This window comes from Oryctolagus cuniculus, chromosome 8 (genome assembly GCF_051225735.1).
Source record: "Oryctolagus cuniculus isolate XC-2025 breed Fujian yellow rabbit chromosome 8, ASM5122573v1, whole genome shotgun sequence".
NCBI classification, from domain to species: domain Eukaryota; kingdom Metazoa; phylum Chordata; class Mammalia; order Lagomorpha; family Leporidae; genus Oryctolagus; species Oryctolagus cuniculus.
Window position 1 is genome coordinate 119046741 of NC_142874.1, and position 18424 is coordinate 119065164.

Below are 18424 nucleotides of genomic sequence, written 5' to 3' on the forward strand. Positions count from 1 at the left end.
CTTTGGAAACAGGTCTACACTAGACTTTGGGTTCTGGCTTTCATTGAGTAAACCCTCCTCCAAATTGTGATTGTCTTCATTTAGGTCTCCTTGAAGTTGGACTTTGAGACAAGACTCCAAATGCAAATAGTTTATTTGCAAATAAAGATAGCTAGCAAGGAAGTAGGCAAATGAGGTAGGGAAGGGAAGGTAGCCAACAGAGATGTATAAGCATGCATGATTTTCAAAACTTTTTACACCAAAATAAATCTCTCCTTTTTTTAAAAGATTTATTTGCTCATTTATTTGAAAAGCACTAAATATGAATAATGTTACTACATATTAATTTTCTTCTTTCTACATGCAGCCCTTTCTTCTTTATTTTGCCTTGTCTGTGAAATAAGGTGGTGGTAGTACTGGGTTCAGAAATTTGCATACATCTTGGTCTACTGGAAAGGGTCCTCACTGACTGTTCTTACAGTTCAAATTCATTGACTTACATATGTAGGGGAAACTGTGACAGTAATTCTTTCAAGAGAGTGCCACAGCTTATTTACCCAGTTGTAGACTTGGAGCCAAGAGTTCCACTATGCAACTATGAATGCAACTCTGAAGAATCAGACTAATTCTTTTAACCGTCCTCCCGCTGTCTTATACTTAGGTCAATGGCTGCCTTGTTTCTGACCTGCTGTTCATGAACAAATACTCAAAAGTAAAAATATGAAAAAAACAAACAGAAAACAAAGAAGCAGGCATAGTAAGAAAGTGTTAGCTATTTTCTGCTTTCCTATCCCAGGAATTTAGTATTTCTCTTATTCTTTTCATCATCTTTCTCAACACCCAACATGTGTATTTATTGCTGGAACTCGGCCAGATCCTGGGTCTGAATTCCAGCAGCTGATGTCCCAGTTTCCATGAGACAAGTCTTAAAATATGTGAACGTCTCAGAGGAAACACACAAGATGATAAAAGCTTTAAATTATACCCACACAATTTCCTCCACCAAAACGTTTAACTTTTCAAAGGAAAAGAGGCAATCAGTCCTAGAAGTTCAATCTTTCTTCCTGTCTTCTAGCAAATGGCTAGGATAAAATTGAACACTCAAAGCACTAGGCACTTAGATTAACCCAAAAAATGCTTATTTCCACTTAAATGGACTGTTTTTATTTCAAATTCATGTCACAGTTAACTTTAAATTTTGAGATCTTCAGAATGCCAGGATCTGTCTGAAGCAGGTTTCCAGGAACCAAAAAGTGTAGCCAGCAAACAGCAATGGCACTGAGGGCACATCAATTGGGTGTGGAGTTCCCAAGATTATGCCAATTGGGTGTACTACTAGGAAAGCCACGCAGTGCACCTTGCAGCAAAGGTGAATGCTAACCAGGGCAGACAGGGTGAGTATGGAAGTAGCCAAATGAGGAGCAGAGCCAGCTGGAAGAACAGAGCAGGTGCACTATGTTGTAGGTGAGGCAAAAGCTACACAGAGACTCAGAAAATGCAACAGGGTTGGGTATAATGGACACTCTTTCATGAATGACCACCTCGTGTGGTGCCCATCTCATGACCAAGTCTCCTCAGCAAGCAGTGTGCATGATTTTGAACACACACGTCCACATGCAACCACGGAGCAGGGCTCTATCAGTTTGCACCCCAAGTCTGATTTACTGCATTAACTAGATTTAGTTCCTTGTTGCCTTCAAACACTTTATTGCTCATTTAGTGTTTTTCCTTGGTTACCAGGTCTGATTTGAGGGTTGAGGTTTTATCCTGGCCTATTTGGGTGACGGAATGTGTGCAGCCCAAAGTTAGAACCTGGCAGAAGTAAAAAGCAGCAAATAGCAGGGTCTGGGAGGATGTGGAGGGTCCAGTTTATTCCTTTAAAAAAAAAAGATCTGTTTATTTGAAAGGCAGACAGAGGAGGGAGGAAGGGAGAAACAGGGAAAGAGAGGAAGAAAGAGGTATACAATGCCAGCATTGCAAAGCTGCAACTTAGCCCACTCGCCACAATGCCCACCCCTCCAACTCAATTCTCAACATTGATATCTCACTGATAAATCCAGGCATCCTGGATCATTATCATCCCCCAGTTCATCATGCAGGATAACTTAAAGACGCATCGAGTTACCTGTCCCACACAGCACACGGTCCTACCAGTCTATTGTAACATGTGGATAATGTGGATGGATGGGTTCTCTGGAACAACAAAAGCACCACAAAGCTCCCAATACTTTTACTAATTTAATCAATTTTAGGTTATTAATTGAGAGACAGAGAGATTTCCCATCTACTGGTTCACTCCTCAGATCCCTGAGGGAGCCGGGGCTGGAACTGAATCCAGCTCTCCCTTGTGGATGGCAGGAACCCAACTATCTGAGCTATCTGTGCTGCCTCCCAGGGTCTGCATTATAAGAAACTGGAATTAGGAGCCAAAACCGAGTATGTATCCCTGGTTCTCTAGTGTGGAATTTGGGTGTCTTAACCATGAGGCTAGATGCCCAACCAGGTTGTCAATATTTTTAAAGATACTTCTCAGGCTCAAAGTTTAAAAAGTCTTTCTGGCCTTTACCAAGCTCCTAATTGGTACTGTGGTGCTGTGGGTTTAGCCACTGCCTTCTACACCAGTATCCCATATGAGCCCCAGGGAGAGTCCTGGTTGCTCCACTTCCAGTCCAGTTCCCTGCTAACATGCCTGGGAAAGCAGTGGAAGATGGCCAAGTACTTGGGCCTCTGCACCCACGTGTGAGATCAGAATGGAGTATGAGGCTCCTGGCTTCAGCCTGGCCCAGGCCCAGCCATTGTGGTTGTTTGGGGAGTGAACCAGTAGATGAAAGCTCTCTCTCTCTCTCTCTCTCTCTCTCTTGCTCTCTCGCTATATATATCTCCCTCTCTTTCTGTAAATCTTTCAAATAAACAAGTCTTAAAAAAAGAAAAAAAAAAAAACCTGGCAAATCCTGTTGGCTTGGAGTAGAAAATAACCCAAGAAATCAATAGTTATGGGATGGAAGGTGATAACTCTTTTCAAACTCATTTAAAAGAAAGGATATTTACTGATTATTTTTTATTTATTCCATACGCTACCATGAATTTTCAGTTGTCTTTTGGAGAACTCTGTCCTTTTATAGACACAGGAGGTGCCTCAAAAATGCCTATGATGGAGGTGGGGGCAGGGAAGGCGGTAGATTTAAGAGCCATCACCAGGGCCAGTGCTGTGGCGCAGCGGGTTAATGCCCTGGCTTGAAGTGCCGACATTCCATAGGGGCACTGGTTCGAGACCCAGAAGAAACTCCTAGCTCCGGCACAGCTCCAGGTGTTGTGGTCAATGCCTCTCCTTCTCTCTGTGTGCAACTCTGACTCTCAAATAATAAATAAATCTTTAAAAAAGATTTTAATCTTTAAAAAAGATCTTTAAAAAAAAAAAAGAACCATCACCAAAAAATCCCCAATAGCTGAAGTATACACCGAGGTCCACATCACTTGCAGTAGGGAGAGGCTCCTGGTGTGACATAACCTCCTTCCCACAACCTGCAAGGTCCTATATGAGCTGACCCCTGCCTACCTCTATTTTATCTCATAACACTCTCTCCCTTGCTTACTACGTGCCAATGACTTTGTTTCTGGAACATTCTAAAACTCTCTTGCCTCAGTCCAATTTAACAAATCTCTTCACTTGGTTGATTTCTTATTTCTCATCCATCAGGTCTTAGCTCAGATGTCATCTGCTGAGAAAATTCTTTTATGATCTCCCTAATGAACATAAACTCTTCCCCCAGTGCTCCTACCTCACAGGCACTACCACTCTGGGACATATTATGTTGAGATTTATTTTTTCCTGAACAGCATTTTCTACACACGGGAACTATCACATACACACATATTTATTGCCGATCTTTATTCTGGAATGTAAGCTCCACGATGGCTGGGAACGCCTCTATGCCATGTTTCAGCGTGAGGCAGCAACTGCTGATCATGATATAGAAAATCAGCAAGCATCATCTTTGTATAGAGTGGCTGGTTCCTGCTGCTCCCCTACTCATCCACCACTACTCTACACCATATCATAAATAATCTGGATTGTGTTTATTTTTTATTTTATTTAATTAATTAATTAATTTTTTTTGACAGGCAGAGTGGACAGTGAGAGAGAGAGACAGAGAGAAAGGTCTTCCTTTGCCATTGGTTCACCCTCCAATGGCCACCGCGGCTGACGCGCTGCGGCCGGCGCACCGCGCTGATCCGATGGCAGGAGCCAGGAGCCAGGTGCTTCTCCTGGTCTCCCATGAGGTGCAGGGCCCAAGCACCTGGGCCATCCTCCACTGCACTCCCTGGCCACAGCAGAGAGCTGGCCTGGAAGAGGAGCAACCGGGACAGAATCTGGCGCCCCAACCGGGACTAGAACCTGGTGTGCCGGCGCCGCTAGGCGGAGGATTAGCCTAGTGAGCCGCGGCGCCAGCCCTGGATTGTGGTTAGTCATCTCAAAGTACTACTGCATAGCTTAGCCATTTGGATACTTACAACAACTCCACTGGGTAAGAGTCTTCCATTTTTAGGGGGCAGGCAGTGTGGTACAGTGGGCTATGCTACCACCCAGGACACCTGCACCCCCTATCACAATGCATGGGACCAAGACCCCCTGCCCCCCTTTCCAATCCAACTCCCTGCTAATGCACACCCTGGGAGGCAGCAGATGATGACTCAAGTACTTATTAGGTCCTTGCCACTCATGTGGGAGACCTGGATTTAATTCCTAGCTCCAGGCTTTGGATTGGCCTAGCCCTGGCTGTTGCAGGCCAATTCAAATAAATAAATAAATAAATTTATTTTAGAAGAAAGAATGTTCTATTTTTAAAGATGAAGAAACAGTTTCAGGAAATCTAAGTTATTTGTCCACAGTCTCATAGCCTGTAGAAACTATGGTAGAAATAGAATTTGTTTACTTCATTCCAAGACCTGTATGGGATGTGTGTTTTTTTTTTTTTTTTTTTTTTTTTAGAATAGACAGCCTTACCTAAAATGAAAAAAGAGAGAGATGGTGTGTGTAGGGTGATGGAGAACAGAGAAATTACAAACATACGCTGATACAAATGTACAAAAGAACGTTTAAAAATAAAAATTCAGCTAAAATCACATAAATTTCCACCAAAAAAAAAAAAAAAAAAAAGCCCGCAGTTCAACACAGAGAAGGATATAATGAACAGGTCCTGAAGAATGAGAGATTGGGTGGCGGAAGGACGCTGGCCAGGACGACAGCGTGTCCTCACTGTCAGCTTCCTCACAGGAAAGCACACGCTGCAGGCCCGAAGATCTGTCACTCGAGTCTGCAGATCACAACCCACAAACAGTGCACCCATCAGGGCAGCTTCTGTGGGGAAAGGAGAGGGGAGAAGCTGCGCTGACGGTTAAGGGAGAAGCTTTGCCTCGCTTTGTTTCCCTGAGCAGCCCCTGGAACCGGCAAGCATGGCAGATGGATGGATGGGCTCCTGAGATGGGGCGAGTGGGAGAACAAGGGCTCCGCAGCTCTTTGGATCGGAGCTTCACTGTCTGGAACCACATCAAAGGCAGCGATGGGGGAGAATCTGTCCATGGGGTAGGGAAGATCCGGGATGTCCTCTGAGGTTTTGTTTTTTTCCAAGATTGATAGGACGTCTCTCACTATGTGTCGCCAATCACACGGCGGGCTCACTAAAATGAGGCCAATCATGCTTAGATTAAATTGTGCTCTGTGAGTAGGAGGCAAAGGTTTGGGAATCCATTAAGTGTTGAAAGAAAGCAGAATTCTTAGGACCACTCCCTTGGACACCATGTCAGTCTCCCACTTGAATAAAAGTGATTGCCAATGGTGGGACCATGAGCTTAGTCTCTGTTAAAAACACTTTAACCAAAGGGTGAGTAACCTTTTAAACACTGAATAAAAACACAACTTTCTCTTTCTTCTCAATCAAACTCAATTCAACAGACATTACATATGTGCAAGACATCATTAAATGGAAAGGGAAACTTAACCCGTTCTAGACCACTTTGTCACAAAGATTTATAAGAAGATTCTCTTTGGGGCCGGCTCTGTGGCACAGGGGGTTAAGCCACCATCTGCAGTACTGGCGTCCCATATGGGCACCAGTTCAAATCTGGCTGTTCCACTTATGATCCAGCTTCCTGCTAATGGGCCTGGGAAAGCAGCAGAGCATGGTCCAAGTCCTTGGGCCCCTGCACTCATATGGGAGACCTGGATGAGCTCCTACTTCCTGGCTTCAGCCTGGCAGGCCCTGGTCATTGCAGCCATTTGAAGAGTGAATCAGCGGATGGAAGATCTCTCATGTTTTTTTTTTTTTTTTAATTTTTATTTATTTGACAGAGTTAGTGAGAGAGAGACAGAGAGAAAGGTCTTTCTTCCATTGGTTCGCTCCCCAAATGGCCGCTGCAGCCGGAACTACTCCGATCTGAAGCCAGGAGCCAGATGCTTCCTCCTGGTCTCCCATGTGGATACAGGGGCCCAAGGACTTGGGCCATCCTCCACTGCCCTCTCAGGCTACAGCAGAGAGCTGGACTGGAAGAGGAGCAACCAGAACTAGAACCTGGTGCCCATATGGGATGCCGGTGTCACAGGCAGAGGATTAACCAAGTGAGCCACAGTGCCAATCCCTCATGTTTCTCTCTCTCTGTTTTTTTTTTTTTTTAAAGATTCACTTCATTTATTTTAAAGTCAAAGTTAAACAGAGAGAAAAGGAGAGGCAGAGAGAGAGGTCTTCCATCCGCTGGTTCACTCCCCAATGGGCTGTAACAGCTGGAGCTGTGCCCATCTGAAGCCCGGAGCTTCTTCCGGGTCTCCCACAAGGGTACCAGGGCCCAAGGACTTGGGCCATCCTCCACTGCCTTTTCAGGCCACAGCAGAGAGCTGGATTGGAAGTGGAACAGCCAGGACTCGAACCAGTGCCCATATGGGATGCCAGCACTGCAGGCGGCAGCTCCACCCAATATGCCATAGCACTGGCCCCTTGTTGTTTCTCTCTCTCTCCCGCTCTCCCTCTCCCCTGTAACTCTGATTTTCAAATAAATACATCATAAAAAGAAGATCCTCTTTAATATTCATTTATCTTCCCCTCTATGCACTAATATATTTTCATTTTCCTAACTGTTACATATAAATACTGTGGATAAGGAGACGCGATGGTGGGAAGGAAGGCAGGAGAAGAGGGAAGGGAAGCGGGAAGGAAGGCCTCTTAGCTCGTAGAAGATAACTGTCTAATAGGGGAGCTGGTTTCATATGCATGTATAAATGGAATAAGCAGAAAGCAATGAGCTATTACCTACTCACTTGCTGTGCTACACACACAGTATGTTTGTGAAGGCAGAAGTCATTTTGGCAAATAAAGGAATTTTCTGGGCCTCAGTCCTCTGTATAATAATAAAGTAGGATTACATGATTTCTCAGATTTCTAAAATTCTATAAGTCACTTTAGCATTTATTAAGAGTTTTCTGTATACGAAATGAGAAGTATTTTGCTAGGAGAAGTATGACATACAGCCAAGTAAAACGCATTTAAAGAGATTACAATTGATTGACAGAATGCTAAATGCAAAGAGCTAACATGTCAGAAGACGGTATGTGAACAAGTGTTTGGGGTAGAGATTGACACCTGCATCCCACATCAGAGTGGGATTGAGTCCCAGCTCCACTCCCAATTCCAGTTTCCTGCAAATGCATACCCTGGGAGGCAGCAGATGATGGCTCAAGTAGTTGAATCCCTGCTACCCGCCGGATTCTGTCCCGGTTGCTCCTCTTTCAGTCCAGCTCTCTGCTGTGGCCCGGGAGTGCAGTGGAGGATGGCCCAAGTGCTTGGGCCCTGCACCTCATGGGAGACCAGGAAAAGTACCTGGCTCCTGCCATCGGATCAGCGCGGTGCGCCGGCCGCGGCGGCCATTGGAGGGTGAACAAACGGCAAAGGAAGACCTTTCTCTGTCTCTCTCTCACTGTCCACTCTGCCTGTCAAAAAAAAAAAAAAAAAAAAAAAAAAGAATCCCTGCCACCCATGTGGGAGAGCTGGATAGAGTTCCTGGCTCCTGGCTTTTGCCTGGCTCAGCCTCAGCTTTTGTGAGCATTTAGGGAGTGAACCAGCAGGTGGAAAATCTCTCTCTTGCTGTCTCTCCTTCTCTCTGTACCTTTCAAATAAATAAGTCTATTAAAATACACATTTATATTTAATTCATAATGTATATATAGTACAGTGACATTAAATACTATATAACTAATTATAACTATATATTGAGTATATTGTAATTATCAATTATTATGTAATATTATTATATACTATATTATGTAATAATATATACTATGTCATATGCTAGTAATTTATTAATATATAATTATTTGGCCGGCACCGTGGCTCAATAGGCTAATCATCTGCCTTGCGGCGCCGGCACACCAGGTTCTAGTCCTGGTCGGGGCGCCAGATTCTGTCCCGGTTGCCCCTCTTCAGGCCAGCTCTCTGCTGTGGCCCGGGAGTGCAGTGGAGGATGGCCCAAGTCCTTGGGCCCTGTACCCCATGGGAGACCAGGAGAAGCAGCTGGCTCCTGTCTTCGGATCAGTGTGGTGCGCCAGCCGCAGCCCACCAGCCGCGGCGGCCACTGGAGGGTGAACCAACGGCAAAAAAGGGAGACCTTTCTCTCTGTCTCTCTCTCTCTCTCACTGTCCACTCTGCCTGTCAAAAAAATATATATAAATTTGTATTTTAACTATAACATGTAACAATATAATTTATAGAATATATAATATAGGTGTTAGAGTATGTGTGTGTATTTTTATAGATATATATAAATATATATATATGTATATATATATATATTTGTTAGGGCAGTGGCTTGCTTTTAAGTTCTGAAACCCACATCTAAACAGCACCTAGAAGTACTATCTAGGTGGAAATACCATGAAGATGGTTGCCCAGAGCAGTAAGTGGTCATCCAGTTTATGGGTCTCAAATTATTTAATGAGATGCTTGAACAATAGTCATGCCTTTTTACAGTGCCTTATAGGATTAAGTATTTTTGAAACAGAAGGGTATTCCTCTAATAGATTTAAAAACCTATATAGCAAAAGATCAGTCCCGTATTTCACCCAGCTAATGGCTCCAGAAAGTAGACAGAGCCAACCGTTTGGTAGGCAGTGGGGACTGAATGGCATTGTGTGTTCTGTGCATGGACTCTGGGAACAGGATGCCTGGGTTGAAATCCTGACTCTCACTAGCTATGACAGCATCAAACTCTGTGTCCTGGTTGTCCACCTTTATTGGGGTACCAGTATCGCCTTCCTTGTGGAGTCATGGAAATCAGAAGAATTAGCTAGCACAGGCAAATCTCTTGGAGTGCAGCCTGGAACACCAGCAGTACCCAGTTAAGAGCCAGCAGACCCCAAAGTTATTGTTTCACTGTTGTTATTGTTGTTGCTTGATTTGTGAACCCTGGGAGCAGGTGCATCCCCCCAGCAGGTGGAACTGCTTTTCCCAACCACAATGCAGAGTGAGTGAGTCACGATAAAATCATGCTGCCAACTTCCTGAACTATTGAATTACTCCAGCATCCACTTACAATCACTAAAAAAAAGTTACCCTTTCTTTTTGAAGTTCACAGATTACAGAGGCTCTTTCCCCAACCCCACCTTTGCTTTTCAAGGACATGAAATCCCAAAAGAAAGCAATGCAAAAATGATTTCTTTTATCACCACCCCTTTGTAGTTCCTTTTCCCCATTCAGTCTCCTGCCTCATTTGTACCTAAAGAAAAACGATACTTCACTTCTCACACTGTCACTCCTACCTGCAGTTTATACCTCCTGTGAGTAATGTGTGGTGCCTTTCCTATACGTGACTCACTGGGTACTCTCCCCTCCCTTGCCTTACAATGTGGTCACCCCACCTTGGAGGAACTGCACACATTTTGTATGAACTAATGTGCACGTTTTTCTATTTTTTTAAACTTTTATTTAATAAATATAAATTTTAAAAGTACAACTTTTGGATTATAGCAGCTTTCCCCCCTATAACCTCCCTCCCACACACAACCATCCCATCCCCCACTCCCTCTCCCATCCCATTCTTCATCAAGATTCATTTTCAATTATTTTTATATACAGAAGATCAACTTGGTATATACTAAGTAAAGATTTCAACAGATTGCACCCACACAGATACACAAAGTATAAAGCACTGTTTGAGTAGTAGTTTTACTGTTAATTCGTATAGTACAACACATTAAGGACAGAGATCCTTCATGGGGAACAAGTGCACAGTGACTCCCGTTTTTGATTTAACAATTGACACTCTTACTTATGACGTCAGTAATCACCCAAGGCTCTTGTCACAAGTTGCCAAGGCTATGGAAGCCTCTTGAGTTCACAAACTCTGACCTTATTTAGACAAGGCCATAATCAAAGTGAAAGTTCTCTCCTCCCTTCGAAGAAAGGTACTTCCTTCTTTGATGGTCCATTCTTTCCATAGGGATCTCACTCACAGAGATCTTTCATTTAGGTCATTTTTTTTTCCCACAGTGTCTTGGCTTTTCATGCCTGAGAAACTCTCATGGGCTTTTTAACAGGATCCGAATGCCTTAAGGGCTGATTCTGAGGCCAGAGTGCTGTTTAGGGCATCTGCCATTCTGAGTCTGCTGTGTATCCTGCTTCCCATGTTGGATCATTCTCTCCTTTTTAATTCTATCAGTTATTATTAGCAGACACTAGGCTTGTTTATGTGATCCCTTTGACACTTAATCCTATCATTATGATCAATTATGAACTGATCACTTTGATTAGTAAGATGGCATTGGTACATGCCACCTTGATGGAGCTGATTTGGAATCCCCTGGCACATCTCTAGCTCTACCATTCTGAGTGAGCATTGTGCACGTTTTTCATTGTGCCAAAGAGAAAATCTGGATTGCACATTATTTGCAACTAAATTTCATTTTAGTCTCATCCCAGGTGCTGCCTTAATTAAATGGACTTTTACCAGTGCTCAAATGCCTGGTGACAGACAAGATAATGCCCTCTCACCCTCACAGATAGGTACACTCTCATCCCTGAAACTAACTAGGTTATACAGCAAAGGGGAACTAAGGCTGCAAATGGAATTAAGGCAATTCATCATCTGATTTTAAAATAGGAAGATTATTCTGGATTACCCCGGCAGGCCCAAGGGAATCACAAGTGTCCTTTAAGGTGGAAGGAGGCAGGGTTCGAGGCTGGAGTGAGGAGGTATGACAAGGACTCAGCCTGCTGGGACCAGCCTGGAAGAGGCAGGAAGGACCTAGGAGTCAGGGACCATTGGAGGCTTCTGGAAGCTGGGAAGGGTGAGGAGACAGACTTTCCCTGGGAGCCTCCAGCCAGGAGGACAGCCCTGAAGACACCTTCAGTTTAGCTCAGTGAGATCAGTGTCAACTTAGGACCTTTAGAACAGGAAAAATTCATTGATGTGCACCACTGTAGACTACAAATTTGTGGTCATTTGAGCCCACCAACAGCAAACGAATACCTTCCATCTCTGGAGACCCGCAGGCATCCTCGTCTCCTTGGACTCTGCCTCCCTGCTTCGCTGCCCATTTCCCTGTTTTTTTTTGTTTGTTTGTTTTGTTTTACTTTTCATTTTTTATTTGAAAGGCAGAGAGATCTCCCATCTGCCAGTTCACTCCCACAAATGCCAGCAACAGCAAGGGCTGGGCTGGGCTGAGGCCAGAAGCCTGGAATTCAATCCAAATCTCCTGTTTGATTATCAGGGACCCAAGCACTTAAGCCATCATTTGCTGCCTCCAAGAGTACACATTAGCAGGAAGCTGGAATTAGAAGCAGAGCTGGACTCTGGCCTCAGAATCAGCCCTTAAGGCATTCAGATCTGGCTGAAAAGCCCATGAGAGTATTTTAGGCATGGAAAGCCAAGACACTGTGGCAAAACAAACAAACAAAAACAAAAAACAAAACATATATGAAAAATCTCTGCAAGTGAGATCCCAGTAGAAAGAACGGGCCATCAAAGAAGGAGGTACCTTTCTCTGAAGGGAGGAGAGAACTTCCACTTTGACTATGACCTTGTCTAAACAAGATCAGAGTCAGTGAACTCAAAAGGCCTCCATAGCCTTGGCAGCTCATGACAAGAGCCTAGGGTGATTACTGACGCCATAAACAAGAGTGTCAATTTGTTAAGTCAACAACAGGAGTCACTATGCACTTACTCCTCATGTAGGATCTCTGTCCTTAATGTGCTGTACATTGTGATTTAATGTTATAACTAGTACTCAAAGAGTATTTACACTTTGTGTTTCTGTGTGGGTGCAAACTGTTGAAATCTTTACTTAATATATGCTAAATTGATCTTCTGTATATAAAGATAATTGAAAATGAATCTTTATGTGAATGGGAGTGGAGAGGGAGCGGGAGAGGGGAGGGTTGCAGGTGGGAGGGAAGTTATTGGAGGGGGAGCCATTGTAATCCATAAACTGTACTTTGGAAATTTATATTCATTAAATAAAAGTTAAAAAAAATAAAAGAAGCAGAGCTGGGACTTGAACGCAGTTGCATCTGTTTTGTCTTTTGTGCACCTGTTTTGTCTTTTGCTTTAAATCAACAGACGTTTCTGAGTACCTACTCTGTGCCAGGCACTGTACTAGATCCTGAAATGCAAGATGAATAAGATATAAGATTTCTGAAGAGGCAATCAGCACAAACAAAATATTATAATTTGGTTCAATAAATACATGATATAGGAGAAAAAATGAGGAGCCATCAAACGCATTTTGATGAATTCAAGAAAACTTCCAGGAGCGGAAATGGAGCTAGGATGAAGAGCAGTTTGCTAAACAGACAAGATGGGAAGAGATGTTCAAGAACTTTGGAGCAGTGTGACACTGGAAACATGGCTAGTGAAAACGAGGAGCAGGACTTTAAATTTTAAATTTTACTGTATTTTTATTATCATTCACTGAAATGGAAGTAACCACACATGGCTCTTGGTTATCTCATGAGACAGAGTTGATTACACCTCAGTGCACCCATAAGAGGAAGGAGAGTCTCTTCCTTGTCCTCTTTCCCACCTCTCACTGTGGGACCAGTTCACCTTGGACCACGCAGAAGGGGCATTCATTGCCCCAGGACAGAAGTATGAACATGCAAAGAACTTGGGTCCCTGACACCCTAGAGCCATCTTTCAGTCTGGCTTATGCTCAGACTATCACATTGCAGGTGTGTGCATCCCCATATTGTTTAAGCTGTTGTTATTTGAGATCTCTGTGTGCCAGCCAAATCCGTCTCCTAATACAAATGTCTCCCAGGAGAATGAAAAGCAGGAACCATAATCTTTGCTAAGATCAGTTTGAGTTCCCTCTTATGTGGCAGATGCTGTGCTGTACATATGGTTGCCTTTAACATCCATGACCCCTGCTAAGATAACAGTAGGATGAGTGTACACCCATTCTGCAAATATAATGAAGGCTCAGAGAGGCTGGCTCAAGGGAGACAGGACTACACTGCTCTGGTAGGAAATAGTCTAATGCATGCATGCACATATTTTACTATTACAGGCCAGGCAAGTGGAGTTCACAGTGTTAACATGCAGAGATGTTTGTCACAGACGGTCCCAGATGCTTACCAGCAGCCATTCCCCACTTCTTCCCGTAAAAAGAACCCCAATATTTCAACAGAGTGGGCAGAAACTCTTTGACTTCAGGAAAGGTAGGTTCCTGTTGCAGAACTCATGAGCGAAATCCTAACCCGTCCATGCCACGCTTGACAGTTTCACTCCCCTTTGTCAGTGACTGGCCTAACAGGAAGTATGTGCCACAGCTCTGGTCAAAGGACGGACGCAGAAATCTGATGGGAAACAAAAAGCCAAAAACCTGCCCAGAATGAAGACGCACCTCTGGAAGTGCGGCATCCATTATGCAACCATGAAGACAAAAGCTGGTGTCTAAGAACAGAGAGTGGAGAGAGCAGTGGGCTCTTGGTGACGTCACTGAGTGCCTGCAGTTTGCCTGGACAAGCGACCTTCAACTTCCTGTACTATGAGAAAACCAAACCCCAGTTTCCTTAGGGCCACTCTAAATCATGTGTCGGTATTTCACAGCCGGAGACACCTTCCTAACTGATACACAAACTTCTACACCTATTTTTGTGTTTTCCTTAGAAGGGTAGGGAAAGTGCCACAGCTTGCAGTGGCAGCCGGTACGCTCTTGGTTGACTGCTGCAAAACCCAGTTCCCATAGGCTCAGCCACCAGACTCACTCTGGTCTCCCTCAAAACACACACTTTGGGGATGTAACAAACAATCTTAACAGCTAACAGAGCTCAAATGCAATGCATTCTGGTTTTTTCCCCTATCTTCAAATGAAAAGACTTTTCTCCCTCAATGAAAAATATTTATGGAGGAATGGACATGTGTGAAAAGCGCTCACATCCGATTGTGTTACACTGTTAATATTCTGAAATTTTAGAAGAAACATTTTAGCAAATGCTGTTAGCCTGTGAAGCTTAAGAAGGAAACAGAAATATGAAATGCTAATGCACAAATAGGATTCATTAATTCATTCACACCAAAAGATGAATGAAGGATTGAGGCACACAGCGGGATGGCCAGGGCTTAAAATGGATAAAAATACACAGAAAATACACAGAATTGGGGAAGCAAGCAGCAGTGGTGTTTTGCTCTTGAATTGTACTGAAAGCTGACTTAGTTCTCAGGGCACATAAAAGCAATAAATGATATTTATGCCATGAGGCAGAATTATAAAAAAAAGTAAAATATTTTTGAATGTTAGATATTTTCATTTGTAGAGAAGAGCAAATATTTTTCTATACATAGGCATATGTATGCCACCATCTTAATCCTGTAGTTAATCTTTAATCTGATTTGTAACTGAAAAGCTCATGTGGCAGCTGATTTTACATTTTCATTCATAAAAAGGGAGGCTTATCCACCAAATGAGCACATTTTTCCTGGGATTTCACAATAAAGGAGCTAAACATATTTTTCTTCTCAAATACCAAGCTGTCTAAAATGTTTCCAGTGATCAGAACGCTAGGAAATAGCAAGTGCAGTGATATGCGGGCACGTTCAGCATTATTTTCCAATATTGACAAATGCACGCCAAAAGTTTTTCTTTTAAGATCTGAGTAAAGAAGACAGTGGGACAGGAAGCATACCTTAGAGATGATCAATGGTTCTCCGTGCTCCAGGCCACCTTTCAGAGTGAACCCCCAGGGAGCCCCTCCCTCCAGGAAGGCTTCCAGGTAGATGTACCTTCCCTGGGGGGCCGGGGCCGGGCCCAGCGCGGCCCTGGGCTCCTCGCAGTTCGCCGTGGTCCTCATCTCGCCAAAAACATGATCCCGCAAGTGAAAAAGTGTCTGACGCAGACCCAGGCAGGCACAAGTTAGCCCACGCTCCACGCCGCACGCAGGCCAGCCGAGAGGTCTGGAGACACGGATTCTTCCAGATGGAACATGTTCTCCCCAGCTGGACCCCGCAGGATTTCTCACTTGCGCTTTTCCGAGTGTAAATCCTCCTGCGGGAATTCCGGGTTCTCACCGCAGCCCCCAGCGGTCAGTGTCTCCCGGCTCCGTTTGTAAAAGCTTCCTTCGCGGTCACTTTGAAGATGGCTTTGATTTCACAAACACACACATAAAAAATGTTTCAGTGTATCTTTCGGAGAAAAGGAAAAGCATCTTGCGATCTAGTGAGAAAATTGCAAAAATGCCAAGGCATACTTCGTTTTTTGATTGATGACCAACCTTTCTTCCACTCGGAGTGAAATTTACCATGACAATAGCCTGCTGGCTCCCCCGACCGGGCTTTCACAGCAAGCACTTACTTGTGCTTCAGCCGGCCCTAGAATTCCCTAACTTGTCCCAAAGAGACAGACGCTGTGCTGTGCTAAAACTTGGTGCAGTCACTGGGTACTCCTTTTTTTTTTCCCCCAACCCTAAATTCACAGTTTGTTTCTTGGTGGGAGAAGGTGCAGGATGTAGAGAAATTGAAAAAAAAAAAAAAAGGCACGGTAAATTAATCCTCAATGGGAAAAAAAGTATCAAGACGCCAGCTCAGGACTTTTCTTTGGTATTTTCGGGGAAGATCAGCCTTCAATGCCACCGCAGCCACTGGCCGGAGAGAGAGAGAGAGAGAGAGAGAGAGAGAGAGAGAAGAGAAGAGAAGAGAAGAGAAGAGAAGAGAAGAGAAGAGAAGAGAAGAGAAGAGAAGAGAAGAGAAGAGAAGAGAAGAGGAGAGGAGAGGAAAGTGGATTAAAGCGGAGAAAGGCAATGCAACCTTCCTGTACAGTAAATCCTGCTAGAAAGAATTCAGCTCACCACAACAACCTGACAATCAGCACAGTCATACAGCTGAAGAAAAGCACAGAACTTGCTGATTAGCAAGGGCCAGAGACTAGTTGCTAGAATAGCCCGCCTGTACCAATTAAAGGAGAGCTGCAGGGAAGGAGAGGCAGGCATCGGTATTTTAAAAACCCTCCAGGCAGTTCTGCCACAGCTGAGTTTGAGAAGCAGTGCCCAAGCAGGTTGGGCAAATGTGGGAGTGTCAAGGTATTGGCACAGGGCTCTGTGTTCCTCAGTGCAAGGAAAGATCAAGCATACTATGTGTGTATGCCAGCCACTCAGCTTGCAGGAGGACTCGCCAATCATATTTCTGCTTGTTTGACTCAATACAAACGCAAGGCAGCCTTTCTCCTCTCTGTATTTGCCTTCTTTCCTACTGCAAGAGTGTGATCCAGTCTTTAAGTGAAAAGAAACGCCGCCCTCTAAGGAGTAGGCTCTCAGGGCTGAATGTTCTCATGGCAGGTGATCCATGTCATGTTGTGACAATAGTGTACAAAATGTAACATTACTACTTATTATTAAAATTTTCAGCAGTACAAGGTTACTGTAGCTTTTATGCAGAAGCCTCAGCTATAAAGTTATTGGGACAAATTAGAATTACTCCCAAAAAGTGTTATCAAAACATTTCCTGTTTATTTATTTATTTGAAAGTCCGAGTTATGGGGTGGGGGGGAATCAATCTTCCATTTGCTGGTTCATGCCCCAAATGGCTGCAACAGCTGGGGCTAGGCCAGGCTGAAGACAAGAGCCATGTGGGTGCAGGAGCCCAAGCACCTGGTCCATCTTCTGCTGCTTTCCCAGGCACATTTCCCACCCACGGAGTTTGAAAAGCCAGAGTTGAGAAAAACCCAATGCAAACCAGCCCAGCCCCGCCTGATGCCTGCACACTCAAGCCCCCTTCTATAAGAGACCAGGCTGTCTTCCGTGTGCTCCCCAGGAGTGAGCCCCTCTCAGGTTTGCCTCTGAATAAACCTGTTCTGGCTGAGTTCGTGGCCTGTCTCTTGTTTGTCTTGCTCTTCTACTCTTACACTCCCAGTGTCTCACCTCATGATACCCTGTGCCACCCTGGGACTCCACTAGCAAGGTCATCATCAGATGTGGCCCCTCAACCTTGGACTAAAACTGTGAGCAAAACGCAACCTCTTTTCTCTATAGTGTACCCCCTCTTTACAACTGTGTCAGAAACAACAGAGAAAGGGCTGAGACACAGGCTTTCCAATGGAGGATTATTTTGCTTGCTTCGCATCCTCAAATGAGTTTCCCCTTCTTGGCCTATCTGTGCTGGGGCATAGAGATGCAGCTGTGGGGTCAGCACAGTGGTTAAGTTGCCATCTGGCACACCTGCATCCCCTATCAGTTTCGTGTTTGAAGCCCGGCTCCACTTCTGACTTTAGCTTCCTGCTAATGTGCACTCTGAGAGGTAGCAGGTGATGGCTCCGGTACTTGGGTTCCTGCTACTCATGTGGGAGACCTAGATGGAGTTCAGAGTCCTGGCTTCAGCCTGGTCCAACCCCAGCTGTGGCAGGCATTTGGGGGAGAGACTCAGCAGATGGATGACTTCTCTCTGTCTCTCAAAAATTGCAAGACAAAATTTTTTTTACTTAAAAAAAAAAAAACAAACTCTAGGTGTCAATAGCCTCTTGCCTCAAGCGACTGATATATAAATAGGCCTACGACTCAAGTGTAGCCAATTTTATAACCAAAATATCATAAAGGGGCTTTCTTCTCTGTGCCTTGCCAGGTTGGTAGGTGAGAACCTGGAGTGGCTGGAGATCATCTCTGCTGTCACATACCTGGGAAGGTATCCTTTGAAGTCTTGAAATTAGGAAGAACTCCAAAGAAATCAAGTGTATGTGTGTTATACAAGGGTACTTAAAAACATTTGTGGAAAATGGGATTAAAAGGTAAGTTTATTTTGGTGGAAACATTTTTTAAAATCCATGCTTAGTTTTTTGATAATATGCACGTCCATGAAGTTTTTGAGGATCCTCTGTATGAATGGATTTTAAAATGTCTTTGATCAAAATAAACTTTTAATTCCTTTTTCCACAAACTTTTTCTAGAATTCTCATTTATTATGTTAGAAAATTAAAGAA

General features: G+C 44.1%; 1 protein-coding gene across 2 annotated transcripts in view; it reads right to left on the reverse strand.

Moving 5' to 3' along the window:
* Window positions 1-15971, reverse strand: part of SHROOM3 (shroom family member 3) — a 342800-nt gene extending 326829 nt beyond the window's left edge. For both annotated transcript variants that reach the window (XM_051819657.3, XM_051819655.3), the window contains exon 1: window positions 15147-15971. In XM_051819657.3, coding sequence (XP_051675617.3) covers window positions 15147-15311 — 165 coding nt within the window. In that variant the 5' untranslated portion in view covers window positions 15312-15971. The remainder of the gene's footprint in view (window positions 1-15146) is intronic.
* Window positions 15972-18424: the final 2453 nt, after the last annotated feature.